At 46.9% G+C, this 18,378-nt stretch overlaps 1 protein-coding gene across 1 annotated transcript; it reads right to left on the bottom strand.

Annotated features, from left to right (window-relative positions):
- Window positions 1–844: 844 nt before the first annotated feature.
- Window positions 845–18,212, bottom strand: LOC119195283 (kinesin-like protein KIF26A). Its single transcript, XM_062559759.1, has 16 exons — window positions 18,165–18,212; window positions 17,142–17,274; window positions 16,898–17,031; window positions 14,532–14,717; window positions 14,337–14,425; window positions 11,714–11,900; window positions 10,875–11,099; window positions 10,571–10,664; window positions 9,323–9,600; window positions 8,262–8,448; window positions 6,734–6,890; window positions 6,130–6,293; window positions 3,189–5,696; window positions 2,643–2,815; window positions 1,779–1,929; window positions 845–1,526 (listed from the first exon to the last, which is right to left on the bottom strand). The coding sequence occupies exons 1-16, from the start codon at window positions 18,210–18,212 to the stop codon at window positions 1,333–1,335; spliced, it is 4,908 nt and encodes a 1,635-aa protein (XP_062415743.1). The 3' UTR covers window positions 845–1,332.
- Window positions 18,213–18,378: the final 166 nt, after the last annotated feature.

The raw sequence follows: 18,378 nt of genomic DNA, 5'->3' as shown, positions 1-18,378 counted from the left end.
TTTTAGTCATTCACGGTTTTATCAATTTAATATGTTCCGCAGATTATAAATGATAATACCTTATAAATTGTGTAAAATATCAATTCATTTAGTCCGAGATGAAAGAGAGAAGTAGAAAGTTGTAGCGACGGAAATGCTAAAGTATAGTAGGCCTACCACTAATACTACTTAGGTCTAGTACTTACAGTGAATGAAACTCAGTATATTTACTGTCGTGCTTTTAATGATAAAAATGTTATTAATACGAACACCTCAATAATATACATTTATATACAGTATATGTATATATATATGTATATACATATCGCCTCACATTGATCCATGGATCATTGTTCTATCTGGACCCTGTTCCTGCTTCCTGATACCTGCTCCTACTATCATTATTATTATTACTATAGATATGAATCATATTACTGTCATCATAAACCGACATTACACTTTACTAAAGTCTTTATGCTTTCCCTCCTCACAGAAGCTTCTGAGGATGGTGGTTCTATCAAATGGAGGTTATATCTGATGGTGGTTATATCTGATGGAGGTCCTACCTGATGGTGGTTGTTTCTGATGGTGGTCCTACCTGTGGGTGGTTCTTTCTGATGGTGGTCCTACCTGATGGTGGTTCTATCTGATGGAGGTTCTATCTGAAGGTGGTTGTCCCTGCAGTGGTCCTGCCGTACACTGGGGTCTCCTACTTACTACTCGTCATATTTGAATCATCTCTGTCATTTGAAGTGAATGTTGTGTACATCTTTTATGTTGTTCTTTCTGTACACAACATCCTGTAGTCTGTCCATCCTGATAGACGGATCCTTCTCTGACGTTCTCACTAAGGAAACGATAAAAACGCGGTGTTTACTTCATCTTTATTCATGTTTCATTGGACATCACGACACTCGACTGAACATTTCTCTTTACAAATGATTAGATAACTATAAATTCAAAAATCATTAAGTCTCACAGGATTTTTTTTTATTTCTCTTCTGTAACAAGCAAAGACTAAAGTGTGAAGGAGAAAAAGAAGGATAAACATGAAAGAGGAAGGAGAAGAAGAATGGTAAATAGAGCAAGAGCCTGAGAATGATTGAATGCAAACCAAAAGACGAAACAGAGACAGACAGAGACAAGCACTTCAGGGACAGACGATGTCCGCGGTTTAAAATAATATGAAAGACAAAAAACTTTTCAATAAAAAAACATAAAGCCTCTTTATTCATCATATTCATCATTTAAACTCTTGTGATCCTTTTGCATAACGGAGATTTTAGAATATATTTTTGATGAGTTGTGGACTTGTTTCTGCTGCAGTACCACAGGGGGTCCAGGCCTCTCCTGTCACACCTCTACCCCCTGCTGACCCCCCGCTGACCCCTGAGTGACAACGGCCGTCGTCCCTGCAATGTCAAAGCAGGTCTCCATCATGACCCGGGACTTGCAGAGGTTCACGCAGTACTCCAGCTCGGCAGTGGCCTGAGCCAGAGCCTCCAGGTACTCCTGGGACTCCGGGTACAGGTCCTTGTCCACGTTAACTGGGGGCAGGGACCAGGAAGAGAAGAGATGGGCTAGTGTTAAAACATTTAACGCTAGGATACGCTGATTTGTACATTCATAAAAACCCTCATGTTACTGCAGCAGGGTCTGATGGGTTCCCCCTTTCAGTCCTGGTTCTGGTTTTCCCGTTGCCTTCCTTCCCTCCACAAGACTACAGGATACAGGACTATATGCAGGAATGATGGTCCACAGGGCTAAATGTTACAGGTCTAGTGGTTTAATTCACTCACACTTTCCGCTCCACTTGCTGGCGTCCAGCATCAGCCAGGTCTTAGTTTCCTGCAGCTCCTTCGCCAGCCTCTGGTGTTTGCTCTTCAGCTCTCTGGTCTGCTGCTGCTTCTTCTCCAACATCCTCAGCCGGGCATTGAAATAGAGCAGACCCTGATGACCCAGCACAACAAACACACACTGCTCAGGTCCTCCTCAGACCTTGACGAGACTGTCTGCCGCTCCACGGAGGGTTTCTGGAGCACCTGCTTCACTCTCAGTTTAAGAACTGAAAAAAGTTTAAGAATCAGCGCTCCAGGTCCAGGTTCCAGGTGCAGGAGGAAGATCCAGGAGTCCAGAGAGTAATCAGAGCTCCAAACAGCATTGTTTCTGTCTCTAAAGTTATTTTTACATTATGGTAAATTTAGTTATTGGTCCCGCCCCCTCACCTCCCAGCCCATAAGGTGATCTGTACCGCTACAGACCTCCATTAGCCGTTAGCTCCTGTTAGCATGCACAACAACATTTTTAATGATGGGTTTGTACAAAAATTATTGCTTTATATTTATATATATATATATATATATATATACTTAGATTTTTTCAAGTGGCTTTTCTTTATATTATTACTAATTTAAAATAACATTTTGTTCCAAATATAGAGGAAGATGGTCGTCACTCTTCTTCTGCACATCATCAGTTTTATCATCTAATTTATTTAAGTAATTTTCATATTTCAGAGTAGAACAGATAATGTTAAAAGAAGAACAGCAGAAATCACTTTTTTAACCTGACAAAACGTCTGGGGAGAGAAAAGAAAAGATCACCTGTGACCTCCAATTATTTGACTACAACAACACGGAAAACCCCAATCATCTCCTCCTCACCTTTGACCCCGTCACCAGCTCGCCGCTCCGCCTCTGCAGGTGCTCCACGTCGTCGATCTCATACACCTTTATCTCACAGGGCTGCCGAGGGGGGGCCCATTGACCCCCCCTCTTTCTGCCCGGAGAGGAGGCGTCCAGCAGGATGGCCGGGATCAGACGGCGCCGCAGGAACCCTGATCAATTAGTATCCTTTAATGTTATTGAATATACATGAACAGAAATATTCCTAAATATGTTTGTTACTCAATTCAATTCTTCTTCTTTTTTTTAGCTCAGCTCAAAATCGCATGTACAAATTTTCCTCAGAGGGCATTGCAGTCTAAAAACATGCGACATCCTCTGTCCCGAAACCATCACATCGGCACGAAAAACCCTTCGATAGGGAGAAAGGGGAAGAAGTAATTGAATTATTTGTTAATATAATATAAAATATATCATATTAATATGTATATATATATATATATATGTGTACATGTATTATATCTAATATATACAAGTTGATGTCTCATGACCCTGATAACACCACCTAGTACAAAGGCGTCTCACCGCTTCCTCTCTTCTTCGGTGGTTTAGAGGCTCTGCTCCTGCTGGAAGAGGAGGAGGCCTGACTGTCCGAGGAGGCGTTGTGGGTGGTCTCACTGTCCCTCCTCTCGCTGTCGTAGCCGCTGCTGCCCCCGCTGTGGTGGAACAGGGCGGTGCGGCCGATTGCGGGTGGCATCTCTCCGCTCAGCACGCTGCTGTAGTCGCTGCCATGCCCGCTGCTGTAGCACTGCGGCCTGCGAGGCGCCGTGATCTTACTGTAAGGCGACGGCGGTGGTGACGGCGGCGGAGGCATGTTGTTTCCCATTTCTCTGGATCCGCCAGCGTGTCGCTTCCTTTGGCCACTAGCGGCTGGCTCGCTAACTCGGATATTAGGCGCCCTTCCGACAGCCTGCACGTTGCCGGCGCCTCTCGAGCGGGCCGGGGTCCTACTGGGGGCGGGGGGGCTAGTGCCGCGTCCGGCTACGTTGTTGAGAGGTTTAGGGGAGGAGCTTGGGCTCCTGGAGCCACCTCTTAACAAACTCTGGACCTTTGATCCAGCGGATGTGGCAGCTCGAACGCTGTTGCATTTCACCGGCAGCGTTTGGCTTGTATTTATAATTTTTAAACTTGATGTTCTGTGGCAGAAAGAATCTGACCACAGCCTGATGTTGAATTCTTCTTCTGAGGTCAGCGTTTTGTCGCCCCTGGTATTTAAGGCACTTGGAAACAGTGCAGTTGTCTTCTTTCGCTCCTGGCTTGACTGCCTGCACGACAGAACAGGAGGGGAGATGTTTCCAGATCCAGACCTGGAGATTGCACTGCTTTTCTGCCTCTTCCACTTTTTACCCAAGGAGGAGAATCTCAGGGTTCCCCTCACCAAACTGCCCTCGGGACCCCATTTTGGTTCCGAACTCTGGGGAGCGGAAATGGTTCCCATAGGCGTTGCACCTTGGGTGAGTCTTGGCAGCTTGACCAGAGTTGCTCCTCCCCTGCTGGGCCTCTCAGAAACATCCACAACCCTCTGAGTTGCGAGTAGCGAGGTTTCCTTTGGTAGCCGAGGTACACTGTTACTGTTCCCTCTGTGCGGCTTGGAGGACACCTCTCTCTCAAACCGCCTGCTTCCCCGAGGCGAAATGTGATTGCGTCTTTCTTCCTGTTTGTTGCAGAGTGCAGCTGCAGTAGAGGTAGGCTCTAGGGTAGGACTGAAACAGTTGGCGGTATATGGAGTGTTGTCCCACACCAAAGCGTTTGGAGCACTGGCACTCACCTGGAGTGAGGCTTTGTTCAGGGGGACTCTGGTGGAGTCGGGGGATGGAGGCCACTCTGTAAAGAAGGGAGGACACGAATCACAGTATGGCTCTCTCAGGGAGCTCCCGGCGCTGTGGCGCAGGAACTGCTTTTCGTGAAATACACTTGCCGAGGTTACCCTGGATGCATCCTCCAAGGCCTTGTCACCCGTTTGACTTGTGAATGCGTCGTACTCGTCGTTCATGCTGCTGATGACGTTGACGGGCCGGGAGCCAAAGGAGGACCTACGCAGAAAGGAGTCGCTGGCGAAGACGAGCAGGTTAGAGGGTCCCCCGTTGTCAGGAACAAGAGGGAGCTCCTCCACAACTGTGAACACCAGCTCGTCCTCCCCATTCAGCTCCACGGGACGGTGCAATGTGACAGTGGTCCTCAGTAGATCTTCCCCGAACAGAGATGCCCGGAGACTGTGTGCCTGCTCCATGTTAGGAGACCCCAGCAGATGGCCTTGCCTCTGTGCTGGTTGACTCACACCCGCCGGGGGATTCCTTCTTGCAGCCTTCTGGGATGTCCTAGGTAAGGACGGAAATGCCAATGGCTTGGGAACACTTTCCCTGAGGCAAACCTTCTCTCTCCACCCAGGGTCCCAGTCCTGGGGAGAACCGCCACCCGCTATCACCACACACGGATGGTCGGCGGCTGAGATTTTCTCTCTGTCTGCACTCGTCCGTTTGGAGGTGTCCACAAGGACTGCAGGGAACGTGGTTAGACTGGTGGTGTTTGTGGCTGATGTGCTTTCTGATAACTCGAGGGAGGAGACCTCACCGGGTCCCGGTGGTGACGTTGTCTCTGCGGGTTTAGTGGCTGTGTTTGGTTTCCCCTCGGCACTGGCGTTGGAAACCTCGCTACCAACGATGCACTCCAGCCTCTCTTGCAGCTCTGCGAAAGTGTTGCACTTCAAGTGATTGCCGGTGGGCTTCTGGGCGTCTTTGAACCACTTTTTGGTCAGCGAGGGGACAATGGGGATAAAAGACAACGGCCTCTCGCTGTTGCTGAGCTCTCGGTCAGGGACTGCAACCTGCCTGCGTCCGACGTAGATCACGGTGTCGCAGGAGTGCTCGCTGCTGGAGGAGTAGTCAGGGTTACTGGAGAGCAGCAGCGGCTTGTCTGGATCCAGGGCCACAATGTTCGAGTGGAGTGGCCAGTGGTGAGGAGGTCGATGGGACGGGACTCCCTCCTCGCAGGAACTGTCCCCTCCGGATGAGCTGGAGGCATGCTGCAGACAGAACAGAGACCACTTACTATCAACAGGCTCCAGAGACATGGACCCACTCAGGATCAACCGGCTACAGAGACCCGGACTCAGGATCAACCAGTAAAATGTTGCCTTCTTCTCTGCATGGAGGATATTCTTTCTTCACATTTCACTGTGTTGAAGCCTGAAACATCTTGTATCCATGGCAACGTCGTTACGGTTGGGAGAGTCACATGACTTCTAATATCCCATTTCCAATATCAAATCAATTATCTTCTATCCAGGCTATAAAGAACTATTGTGGATAGTTCCGTCACACACCTTACATTTCTGATATGTAGTTGGTCTTTGTGTTTCGTTATGTTCGGCAGGATGAAGAAGACAATGTACAAGTATCATGATTTATAAAACAGGAGTCCTGCTTTCTCATAACCTTAAACAGGAGCCTGGAGGAGCGGGGGGGCATCTTTGACCTCTTCTTTCCCGAGTGGTGGATGAGGGAGGCCAACTGCAGCGTCCTCAGTGTCTCCAGGTAGTCGGTCAGGGAGTTGGAGACGTGGGCAACCATGGTAGTTCGGCAGTTGATATTACCGAGGGATTCTTCCAGCAGCATGGTCAGCTTACTGTCCCTGAGTAATACATCAAGAAAGCCTCGTTAGCACAAAGAAAGCCAAAGAAGCCCCCCCACACAGGACCCCAGAAATCTCTTGTTACTGCATTGGCTGGGCTCCGATGAGCAAAAAGGGAATAGGGATGATCTCTGGTATGTTTAGACGCGTTGTTGATGGAGGTTTTAAAAAGTCTGAATTCTACAGATGTTGGTATGAATATGAGAGTGAGTTGAACTGTGCTATTTTAATCCGGTGATACATGTAGTTTGTTGTTTCGCTGCATGTTAAAGTAACGTAAACCAAGTCCAGATGCTTGTTTATGTTCTGTACTATAGCAGGAAATAACGTAATTATCAGCTTTATCTGCTGTCACGGCATAGGAACATAATAGTTAACCATGATGAATTCATTCAAAGGCATCAGTGAAGACAAGCATTTCTCTGTAATGTCTGATGCACCTGTAGGGCACGTGCTCCGCCCCTTTGGCGAGGGCCAGGATAACGTTTCCCAGTGTGGATAAAGAGAGACACCGGCCTCCTCCCCCCTCCCGGGTCCGGCTCACCTCCGTCTCACAGCTCCCCAGGTCCAGGAGGTGGAGGCGGCTCCCAGCAGACACTGAGGGTGTGGTGGGTTAGAGGAGAAACCGGATGAACTTTTTAATTGCTTGTTAGGGACCAAAATATTGGCTGGTTAAAGGGCCGGTCTATTGACTGGTTTCCTAAAAGTTGTCTATCAAGTAGTATCAACTCCAGATGTTAGCTAATCATTAGTCTCTACTTCATCGTTGGCTGTGTTATCATCAACATAAAATATCGAACATACTCTGTGTTTAAATTTGAGAAATCTTTATGGACGCTGGAGCTGGATGAGACTAAGAATCTGACCGTTGGTCTTGACAGTCAAGAATGAAGGATAGAAGTAATGATTACCCTATCAGACGAGACAAAAAACACGTTAAGGTTTATCATGAGAATCATTTAACCATAAGGACATCACAGAGATCTCAGAGAGGACAAGCCTTTATTTCACAATTCCCAACAAGACCAAGTCCATAATGGAGCTGACAAGTCGCAATGAAGACCAACACATCCCTAAATGAGACTAGCAAGTCCCCAATAAAGACCAACAAGTTCCTAATGTAGATCAAGTCCTCAATGAGAACCTACTATAGTCCTGTGTCAGCGTCCACAGTCAAAACAAGTCCTGCTCTGTCATGTCAGAGTTGGACACATGTTCCGCGTTTAGTTTTATTTACTTTGCAGCACAGATCTCACTCAGATCAGTACCAGTCTATTACCTCCGCCGTTTACCTCAAGTCAACAGGATCCACAAACTGCTGAGAACAGCGGCTAACCCCCAAGACACAGAGGCTTAGGGCCTCATTAGCCATGCGTATGTATTCCAGCTAGATGCACTGAAATACTAACAGCCCTAAAGGAGGCTCCGCTGTGGCAGGTAGCCGTGGGCGGATGTGGCGTTAGTGGGGCATCTCTGCTCGTTAATATTCTCCCGAGAACCTTCCAATCATGCCAATTAGCCGCTCAGGGAAAGAGAGTCCCTGGCTAACGGTAGCTTCCAACCAGCTTCATTCAGAGGTATTATTTTCTGCAGGTAAAACCATGTATATTAGTCATATTTTGCATCATTTGAACCAAAATAAAACCAATGAGTTCCTATTAGATAAATCTATGTTTCACCTACAGCAGAACAACACACCAAATTATCCTTATAATCAAAACCAACACAAAGTCTGGTGTTGTTTCCAAAAAAATCCATTGATTAAATGTCATGTTTGTCCGTCTCTCAACACTTGAATATCTCAAAGCTCTACCCTTCAGATTTGAATCACACAGGAGAAAAAGACTCCTGATGATAAGCTAATAAAAGATTTAGTAAACTTCCTGTAGATTTGACTCCTTCTCAAAGACCCGATATGTTCTTTATAATATCAGATAATAACTAAATGAGCCGCTGACACACACTGACTCGCTGATATGCCGCCTTTGTCCTTTGGCCTTTCCCGTTGCAGGTGTAGCGTGAACATGAAGTGGGAGTTCCTTCTGGCCTCCTGGTCGCTCGGTGCCCGGCTGCTCCTCCTCGCTGCCAGGGCAGCGTCCAGGAGAAACGCTGCTTGCTCTGCATTGTTCGCCCGCAACTGCGTCTGGTTCTGAAGCTGATGGAGGAAGACGGTCAAGTGACAGAAGAGGATAAGAGGTGAAGCCTCTACTCACAAACATACTGATAGGACATGTGAAGGGGGAGGTGGTGCTAGGGCTAGTTTTAGTCCTGATGCTATAAGAGAGATAGTGCTATGTGAGTTCTAGACGTAGTGCTATGCTATTGCTAGTTTTATTCTTAGTGTTATGATAGAGATAGGGATACAGAACGGACAACTTTTCAAAAAACCTTGGAGTGAGATTTTGTCGGGGGTTGGTGGCTCAAATATCAGGGAATTGTAATTAATTTGGTGTTTTATCCATGTTGTGCCTTGCAATCTAGTGGTTTTTCGTTGATAGGAGGCCTACTGGAGATGGACAACATTGCTTACATTCTGTGAAGCAAAGACATGCTGAAGGTCCACCCCAAGGAAAGACTGGTTAAAATGATTTTGTGCATTCTAGCGGATTTTTGGGTGGTATGCTAAAGATGTGCAATATCTGAACTCATTCTGAATAGGGTTTCACATGCATGATTTTTCTTTGCGCGAGAAATTGGATGTGTGGCATGAGTGAAAACATGCAAAAGTGTGTGTCACACGGCAAAACCGTAAGAGTTGGCCACTATGTGCTGTGTTAGTCGCAGGTCACACAGGAGGAAGGGAAGGAGAACAGGAGATAAGGAGGTCTAAGGAGACCTTAAGAGGACCTTAAGAGGTCGGACAGGAGATAACGTTCCGCAAAATATCAGTACGATTCCTCCTGCTTGCATTTACCAACATGATGACGGATGATGTCACACCAGTGACAACACAGGAAACTGGATAATTAATTTAAGTTTTTTTTTGCTGAGTTTTAATTAGAAAATCTAGTCGTGAAGAAATTCTTTACCTGGGATCCGTAGAGAGGGTCCTCTCTCAGGGACACTGCGGGGCCTGAGGCCTCCTCGCGCCAACACGCTAAGGGGGAGGAGCAGGCGAGCCCGGCCAGGAGGTCGCTGAGCGCCTCATCCCGGCCGGAGATCTCCACGGCCGACGCCGTGACGGAGAAGAGAGCTCCGAACTTCTGTCTCCGCTCTTCCATCACTTTGAAGAGCCAGGAGATGGCTGTCGGGGCCACGCCCAGACTCTGGGTGGAGCAGTCTTGACCAATCATAGTGTAGGTCTTACCTGGAGGATTGGGGGGTGGAGGGGTGGGGGCCGTTGTCAACTCAACAGTTGTGATTTGTCAGAAAAGTGTGTGATTTAGTATGTCTCTATCTGTGTGTCTGTGTGTATGTCTATGTGTTTGTGTGTGTCTGTTTCACACAGTAAACCACCAGATCCTTATCTCCTCTCTTCAGGAACTTGGTGTCTCAGGCTCTGCTCTCTCTTGAGCAGAGCCTGAGACACTCTCCCTGACCCTCAACATCACAGCGACAACACGATCCTGTAGGTCCACGCTCTACAACATCAGGAGAACACGACCTCTTCTCACTCAGAAGGAAGCGCAGGTACTGATCCAGGCTCTTGTCATCTCCTGGACTATTGTAACGCTCTCCTGGCAGGTCTCCCTGCTCCATTCCACCTCTGCAGCTCATCCAGAATGCAGCAGCTCCACTGGTCTTCAACCTTCCTAAGTTCTCCCACACTCCTCCTCTCTTCACTGGTTACCAGTGGCTGCCTCATCCAGTTCAAATCACTGGTGCTCACGTAGCATACTGTGAATGGATGGGGTCCAGTCTCCATCCAGGACCCGGTGAAACCCTCCATCCCAACATCAAGCTGCTTGTTCCTCCCTGAGAGCAAAACACTGGACTAGATCTCCACTCTTTGCTGTCCTGCTCCTAGATGGTGGAAGGAGCTCTGTGATGACATCAGGACCACAGAGAGCCTTCACATCATCAACACACTGCAGACCTTAAACTGGACTTATTATGGTTCTTATCTAGAACAAGTTGTACATAGGCTTATTTGATGAAATTGCACTTTCTTATTCTTCTGGGTTTGTATCTTTATGGTTAAAATGCACTTTTTGTAAGTCGCTGTGTATAAAACCATCATCTAAATGACACGTAATGTAATGTCTGTGTGTTTGTGTGTGTATATTTCTGTGTGTGTGTGTGTGTGTATCTGTGTGTGTGTAAGTGCATGTAATTACCCAGGTGGGCATGTCCGAAGCAGAAGATGCACCCGTCGGCTCCATTCACTACCGACTGGATGACATCACACACCGCCCCCGAACAAACCTCAGCCTATCAGGAGCCAGATAAGTGACAGAACGCACATCGTACGTTACATGAGATCACTATTTTTATTGTAAATAATCTTTCATCATACTGTCCTAGAGTAAGATCCTATGTACATGGATATCTTTTAGTTTTTTTACAATACCTGTGTGTGTGTGTGTGTTTAAAAGATTAAAAGACAAAAAAACAGAACAACAATTGACGACATAATATTACCTGTGATGCATCCTGGGAGAAAACGGAATCAAAGGTGAAGCACTTGGGAGCGGAGGCGGAGCCCCGTCTCTGGGCGTCGGGGGCGGTGAGTCCGGCGGCGGCGAGTCTGGCAGATGGCGTCTCGTAGAGCGTCAGCAGTTTCTTCTTGCTGTCCACTTTGAGCAGAGACATGGACTCTGAGACCTCATTGCTGTGGACCGAGCAGATCCGGACCATCACTCTGACCTGCAGACAGACAGGAAGTCATTGTCAGACAGGAAGTCATCGTTCAGACAGGAAGTCATTGTCAGACAGGAAGTCATCGTCAGACAGGAAGTCATCGTCAGACAGGATGTTATTGTCCAACAGCAAGTCATGGTCAGACAGGAAGTTATTGTCAGACAGAAAGTCATCGACAGACAGGAAGTTATCATCAGACAGGAAGTTATTGTCAGACAGGAAGTCATCGACAGACAGGAAGTTATCGTCAGACAGGAAGTCACCGACAGACAGGAAGGTATCGTCAGACAGGATTACTATCCCTAACCCTAAACGACTTATGCTAACGGTTACTCACATGATCTGGGTTTCTAGGTCATGATTGTTATTTCTCATGAACGGAACAATACGTCACTATTTAAATATACTCGTCTGAACATTTATGAAATGAGTCATGATGAATAAACTGATAAATAAATAATAGTGACATCCTCTAATCAGAGTAACAGATTAAATAGTATTTAACATCTGCTTCCTCCTCACCAGGGACCGTGTGACACTTGGTGAAGTATTTAGGCGGTCCACCAAAGTCTGATCTGCAGTCCCTGCAGTGCATTCTGGGTAACATCGGCACATCTTACCTTCCCCAGCCCTGGTGTGTCCTTGACCTTTGACCGGAGGAGACATGGTGGGACGGGAGGCGGGGAGACCTGTAGGGCCCTGCCAAAGCCCCCGTTGTAGAGGAGGGGCCCCCGCTCCTCGCCTGCAGAGGGGGCGGAGCCTGAGGGTGACTTCCTCCTACGGGACAGACTGAGCTTCTGAGCCGCCCTGAAGACAGAAACAAGGGTCAGCCTACCTCTTGCTGCTGGTCCAGCTTCACCATGGAAACCGATGAGGGGACTCATTGTAAAGAAGTACTTTGATAATAAGATGGAGTGAAGTAAAAGTAAACACTATAGACACAGTTTATCTACTTTAATCAAGTTATAAAGTATATCCATCTATAATCTCCTCTTCCAACTCCTCCCCCCATCCTCTCTCTTCTTCTTCCACCTCCTTTTCATCCTCCTTTTTTCTCCTCCAGCTCCTCCTCGTAGTGACCAGCAGGGGGCGACTCCTCTGCTCCCATAGACGTCTATGAGGAAATGACTCTACTTCTGTGTAGTGACCAGCAGGGGGCGACTCCTCTGCTCCCATAGACGTCTATGAGGAAATTACTCTACTTCTGTGTAGTGACCAGCAGGGGGCGACTCCTCTGCTCCCATAGACGTCTATGAGGAAATGACTCTACTTCTGTGTAGTGACCAGCAGGGGGCGACTCCTCTGCTCCCATAGACGTCTATGAGGAAATGACTCTACTTCTGTGTAGTGACCAGCAGGGGGCGACTCCTCTGCTCCCATAGACGTCTATGAGGAAATGACTCTACTTCTGTGCAGTGACCAGCAGGGGGCGACTCCTCTGCTCCCATAGACGTCTATGAGGAAATGACTCTACTTCTGTGTAGTGACCAGCAGGGGGCGACTCCTCTGCTCCCATAGACGTCTATGAGGAAATGACTCTACTTCTCTCTTGATTTATTCCCTCAGTAAACATTGTAAACATGAGTTTATGGTCTCAGTCTCTAGTTTCAAGTCTTCTTCAGTGCAGCATGATGTTCATTTAGTGAATGATGGTCCATTTCGAGTCAAACATACCATAAAGCAGGGGACGCTTTAGGGCGGGGCCTAACGCTGATTGACAAGTGTCCAACAGAGACATATACAGCATCTCTACGTCCTCCTCTGTTAATATATGATTCCTTCCTTTTGACTGCTTGATAAAACAAGATGGCGGATAAAAAAAATCCACAAGCCAACGACTGCCATGAGGAGCAGCAGGGTGCGACTCCTCTGCCCCCATAGACGTCTATGAGGAAATTACTCTACTTCTGTGTAGTGACCAGCAGGGGGCGACTCCTCTGCTCCCATAGACGTCTATAAGGGAAATGACTCTACTTCTGTGTAGTGACCAGCAGGGGGCGACTCCTCTGCTCCTATAGACGTCTATGAGGAAATGACTCTACTTCTGTGTAGTGACCAGCAGGGGGCGACTCCTCTGCTCCCATAGACGTCTATGAGGAAATGACTCTACTTCTGTGTAGTGACCAGCAGGGGGCGACTCCTCTGCTCCCATAGACGTCTATGAGGAAATGACTCTACTTCTGTGTAGTGACCAGCAGGGGGCGACTCCTCTGCTCCCATAGACGTCTATGAGGAAATGACTCTACTTCTGTGTAGTGACCAGCAGGGGGCGACTCCTCTGCTCCCATAGACGTCTATGAGGAAATGACTCTACTTCTGTGTAGTGACCAGCAGGGGGCGACTCCTCTGCTCCCATAGACGTCTATGAGGAAATTACTCTACTTCTGTGTAGTGACCAGCAGGGGGCGACTCCTCTGCTCCCATAGACGTCTATGAGGAAATGACTCTACTTCTGTGTAGTGACCAGCAGGGGGCGACTCCTCTGCTCCCATAGACGTCTATGAGGAAATGACTCTACTTCTGTGTAGTGACCAGCAGGGGGCGACTCCTCTGCTCCCATAGACGTCTATGAGGAAATGACTCTACTTCTCTCTTGATTTATTCCCTCAGTAAACATTGTAAACATGAGTTTATGGTCTCAGTCTCTAGTTTCAAGTCTTCTTCAGTGCAGCATGATGTTCATTTAATGAATGATGGTCCATTTCGAGTCAAACATACCATAAAGCAGGGGACGCTTTAGGGCGGGGCCTAACGCTGATTGACAAGTGTCCAACAGAGACATATACAGCATCTCTACGTCCTCCTCTGTTAATATATGATTCCTTCCTTTTGACTGCTTGATAAAACAAGATGGCGGATAAAAAAAATCCACAAGCCAACGACTGCCATGAGGAGCTCCATCAGGAGCGTGAAGATACTACTCACGCTTAAAATGACAGGAAGTTTGACCATAACTGACCATAGAGGACCTCACAGACATAGAGGTATACTCACAGTTCCTTTCGGTCCATTAACTCAACGTCCTTCTCGTCCAAGAGGAACCAAACGTGTGCTTATTCTCCATTTTGAAGAACAGTCTCCAACCCGACAGAAAGGGGTATAATATGAAGAGCTCTCAGCCTCTTCTTAGTAGCTTTTCAAGTTTTATCTCTTATTAAAGGTTTCAGATTTTATTTTTTCCTCTTTGAATCATAGTTTTATTGCTCTGAGGACGAAGGAAGCGACGGCGGTGCGTTTACTGACCTGGAGAAGAAGGTGGTGGCAACAGAGGCCTGTTGGCTGGTCTGGGTGGAGATGCTGTGAGTCACATGACCTCCGTCTAAAGTCTGACCCTGAGAGACAAAACACGGCATCAGAATCCAAAACCCAAAATGATCAATACATGTGATTGATTACTGACCCGGTGATCAAAGGAGACCTGAGGCTCCTCCCTCTCACCTGAAGCTCAGGTGAGCAGCAGGAGACGCTCCACACGCCCTCCAGATGGCTCTGGGGAAAGGGTGGTGTCACGGTGGCAAACCCTTTGGCACCGCCCCCTACCAGGTAGGTGCTGAGGACGTCGCCCCACGGAGCCCCGCCCCCAACATTCCTCATCAGAGCGTGACGCAAAGCGACGCGCCTCAGCTGGTGGAAGGAGGCGCCACAAACGTCACAGCAGCTGTCTACAGGAACATGGCGTCTAAGGCGAGGACGCTGGAGCTTATCGAAGGAGGCATGGGAAAGGTCCTAGTGGGGGGGGGGCAGGACCAGATCAAACTAACTGATTAATTATGTATGTGAGTAAGTAACTAAGTGATTAAGTACATAAGTAGGTTTGTCTACAACTACGAAAGTAAGCATATTAAACAGGATTAAAGATTCCAATCGGCATCATTGACTTTATTGCCATTCGACATCAATGAGTCACATGACGCCCTCTGCTGGGCCCCTGAGGCTTTATCGTCAGTGCGGTTACGCTGACGATGCTAACAATGCTAACGATGCTAACGTGTCTGTTTATTCTCATCGGTGTTGTGTGTGCTGTACCCTCAACCCAACAAACAGCTTGGTGGTGTGCTGGGATTCCATCACAAAGGACTGCTACGTATGTACATATCCATCCTCCTTGTTGGCTCCACACCATGTTCAGTCATCCTCCATGATGCATCTCTCCTTTGACGCCTCCAGTTACCACCATATCAAATACCTGTGCAAAGCCTGCTTCTAGCATCACAAAAACATCTCCACTCCACTTTGATCCTGTCAGATGAAGAAGTTCGTTGACGCCTTCATCTCCTCAAGACTGGACTTCTGTAACTTACTCTTCATCACTGGAAGAAACACTAAGAATATTCAAAACAGAGTAAATGTGAGCACCTTCCTACTCCACATCAAACTCCACCCAGAGCTCCACCCAGACCTCCACCACAAGCTTCACACCAAGCTCCACCTGAGCATTTTTCCCTGTTTTTTGGCTCTGTGACACTGAGATTTGTTTGAATGAAAACTACGTTATAGAAATGCTATCAAATAAAATATTATTAGTTAAAGAGATACAGAGACAGTAAGCGAGACAGCTAACACCACATAGAATGAGGCTGTCTCGACCAATCACAGCCTTTCTGCTGTTCTCTCTGAACCTGACCAACCAGCTCACCATCAAACTAACACACACATGAATGAACAGAAAGTATTCTGCAGTAAAAGTACTTGTACCACAGGGTCTTCTCCCTCAGTCCAAACACACGCTTTGGGGATTCGGTCGTGTTTTTGGTCCTTTGAAACACGGATTATGTACCCGGGATTATTTGTAAATTAAGATATCTGGACGTCCTCTATTTGTCTCCGCTGGGCTCGGCCGTGTCCCAAAGGGGCGGGTCTAAGGAGCAGTTAGCCAATCACTGATGAAGTTAATGAGTGACATTGATATTTCAGCTTGCCCTTCGGCGCCCTACGCTGCAGTAAAACATCTGGACCCAGATGAGCTAGCTAGCTACATGCTAACGCCGTATATTGGCGTGTATGACGTCGCCGTGTTAAAGTTAACTTTTCTACACAGGACACACAACCACGACAACAGACACATTTTATCCCAAATAATTCATTGTGTTTTGTGGGTTTTTGAGTCACTGATCGGCTGTTTCCCCAACAAACCAGGTTCATATATACATATACTGTACATGTTCTAATAGATTCTATATAGATATATTTATATTGTAATATATTAATCCTTTACATGTAATATATTTATATATTATTTTTATATTGGATATTTATAATAGTTACAATATGGTGGTTATATTGTGAATATTGTTTTATATATATTTTCATTAATATGCTGAATTGTTTGAATAAGATGTCCTTATTATGTTAAACTTCTAAATATTTAACTCCAAACTTCCATAATTTCTGTTTGATACCTTTTTTGCATTGAATCATATGAAGTGTATTTAAATCCATTTGACTGAGATTCTCCAATAAATCCAGATCAAAGATGGACCACAGACTAAAAGTCCTCAGCGCTGGACCAGGGTCACCTGACCAGAGGTTATTGATCCATAGATTGATGAGTAAGATATATAGATAGATGATAGATGGAGTATTAATAGATAGACTGTTTATCCCGGTAACTTGGTTTTAGATTTGATTACATTAATATTTAGTGTGTTATAAATAAAAGGGCAAAATACACTACTTTTTAATGAATGATTGAATTTTGCCTCATTAAACATGGGATTGTTTGGACTTCTAAACAGTCTCATGTTGTTGTTCCCTCATTAAACATTTTCCTTTCCTCCTCTACCTTCAGTCTATTCACACCCTACCTCATGCTGCTCTCTGGCTAAGCCCCGCCCCATCGCCCCTCGCATCCAATAGGTGCCCAGCTTGTCCCCCATTGGCCGGGAGATAACGATGTGTTCAGTGATCTGACCTTCAGAGCAGCAGCTTGTGGCTTGAGCTGTGAGGCCACGGTGTGGCAGTGCTGACACAGTCTCTCTAGCTCCTCCTCCTGCTCCTCCTCCTGCTCCTCCTCCGGCTCCTCCTCCTCTTGGGAGTGGCTCAGCTCACCGGCGGACTGTGACCCTTCGCTCTTTGGCCGTGTCCCACAAGCTCTTGCAACCTCGTCCTCCTGGCCTGCAGAGCGAAGACGCTTCCTGGTGAGCGGTGAGTCCAAAGGAAGCGGAGTCAGACCCTCCACCACCTGCAGTGAGACAGGAGAACCGGATCACTGAACCTTTAGAGTCCACCTGAACCCGTGGAGGACATTTAGGGGCTGAGCCTCCATCACAACTTACTGAGAGGCCGCCACCCAAATCGATGAATGTTTTCAACTCAAATTTATTTAAAGAAAAGTGCAGTTTGAACCTGAGATGGCGCATACTGTGTGTGTGTGTGTGTATATATATATATATATATATATATATATATTATATATGGTGGTGAGTGAGGAGCAGGTCGTCCTCCAATCAGAAGGTTGTTGGTCTGATCCCAGGCCCGGTTAATCTGCATGTCCATGTGTCCTTGACCCCAGCATCGCTCCTCTAGCTGTGACTAGTGTGTGAATGTTACTGATGGGCAGGTGCCGCTGTGTAAGGTAGGTCCTGATGTCATGTGATGTCATGTAGTGTTAAAGCGCTTTGAGGAGTCAGAAGACTAGAAAAGCGCCGTACGGGTCCATTTACCATTTAAGGACACAACGTAACACAACAATTCAGTAACTTCAGCCTTTCCTAACGGACTCAACAGGGTTTCATTCTGACATAAAAAAGAGACAAAAACAAGATTCAAATGAAGAAGAAGAAGGAAGTGGGGGTGCGTTTTGCTCCTGAGTTCTCCTACATGAGGTCTCAATGTCCACTGAGTTCTTCTGCTTAGTCCTGAGGAGCAGAGCTCAGAGGAGGTGCTGGATGGAAGGAGGCTTCTCATCACCCCACCAGTACAGAACCACTGCTTGATGTGTTTAAGCCCACGAGGTCCTGACTGCGTACTTTACATATGAGACGGATATAAAGGGTAAAGCACATGAAATAAAAGATTCCATCCAGACGCTGAGATGATAACGGCTCCTGGATGGTGTCCTCTGGTACTCACCGTGTATCTCCTGTAGTCTGCTGTGTGATCCCAGTACTGCGAGTACATCTCTGTAGTTCTGTCTGTCACCAATTCAATTAAGTCCTTAATCAACGATCAGGTCGTGGACTCTGGACATCAGATCAAGTCTTTGAGAAGCTTCACACTGACGCTCTTCTTTCAATACAGTCGAGCTGAGTGTGTGTGTGTGTGTGTGTGTGTGTGCGAGGAGGAT

The sequence above is a fragment of the Pungitius pungitius genome, chromosome 20 (assembly GCF_949316345.1).
Source record: "Pungitius pungitius chromosome 20, fPunPun2.1, whole genome shotgun sequence".
NCBI lineage: Eukaryota > Metazoa > Chordata > Actinopteri > Perciformes > Gasterosteidae > Pungitius > Pungitius pungitius.
This window is presented reverse-complemented; position numbering and strand designations above follow the sequence as displayed.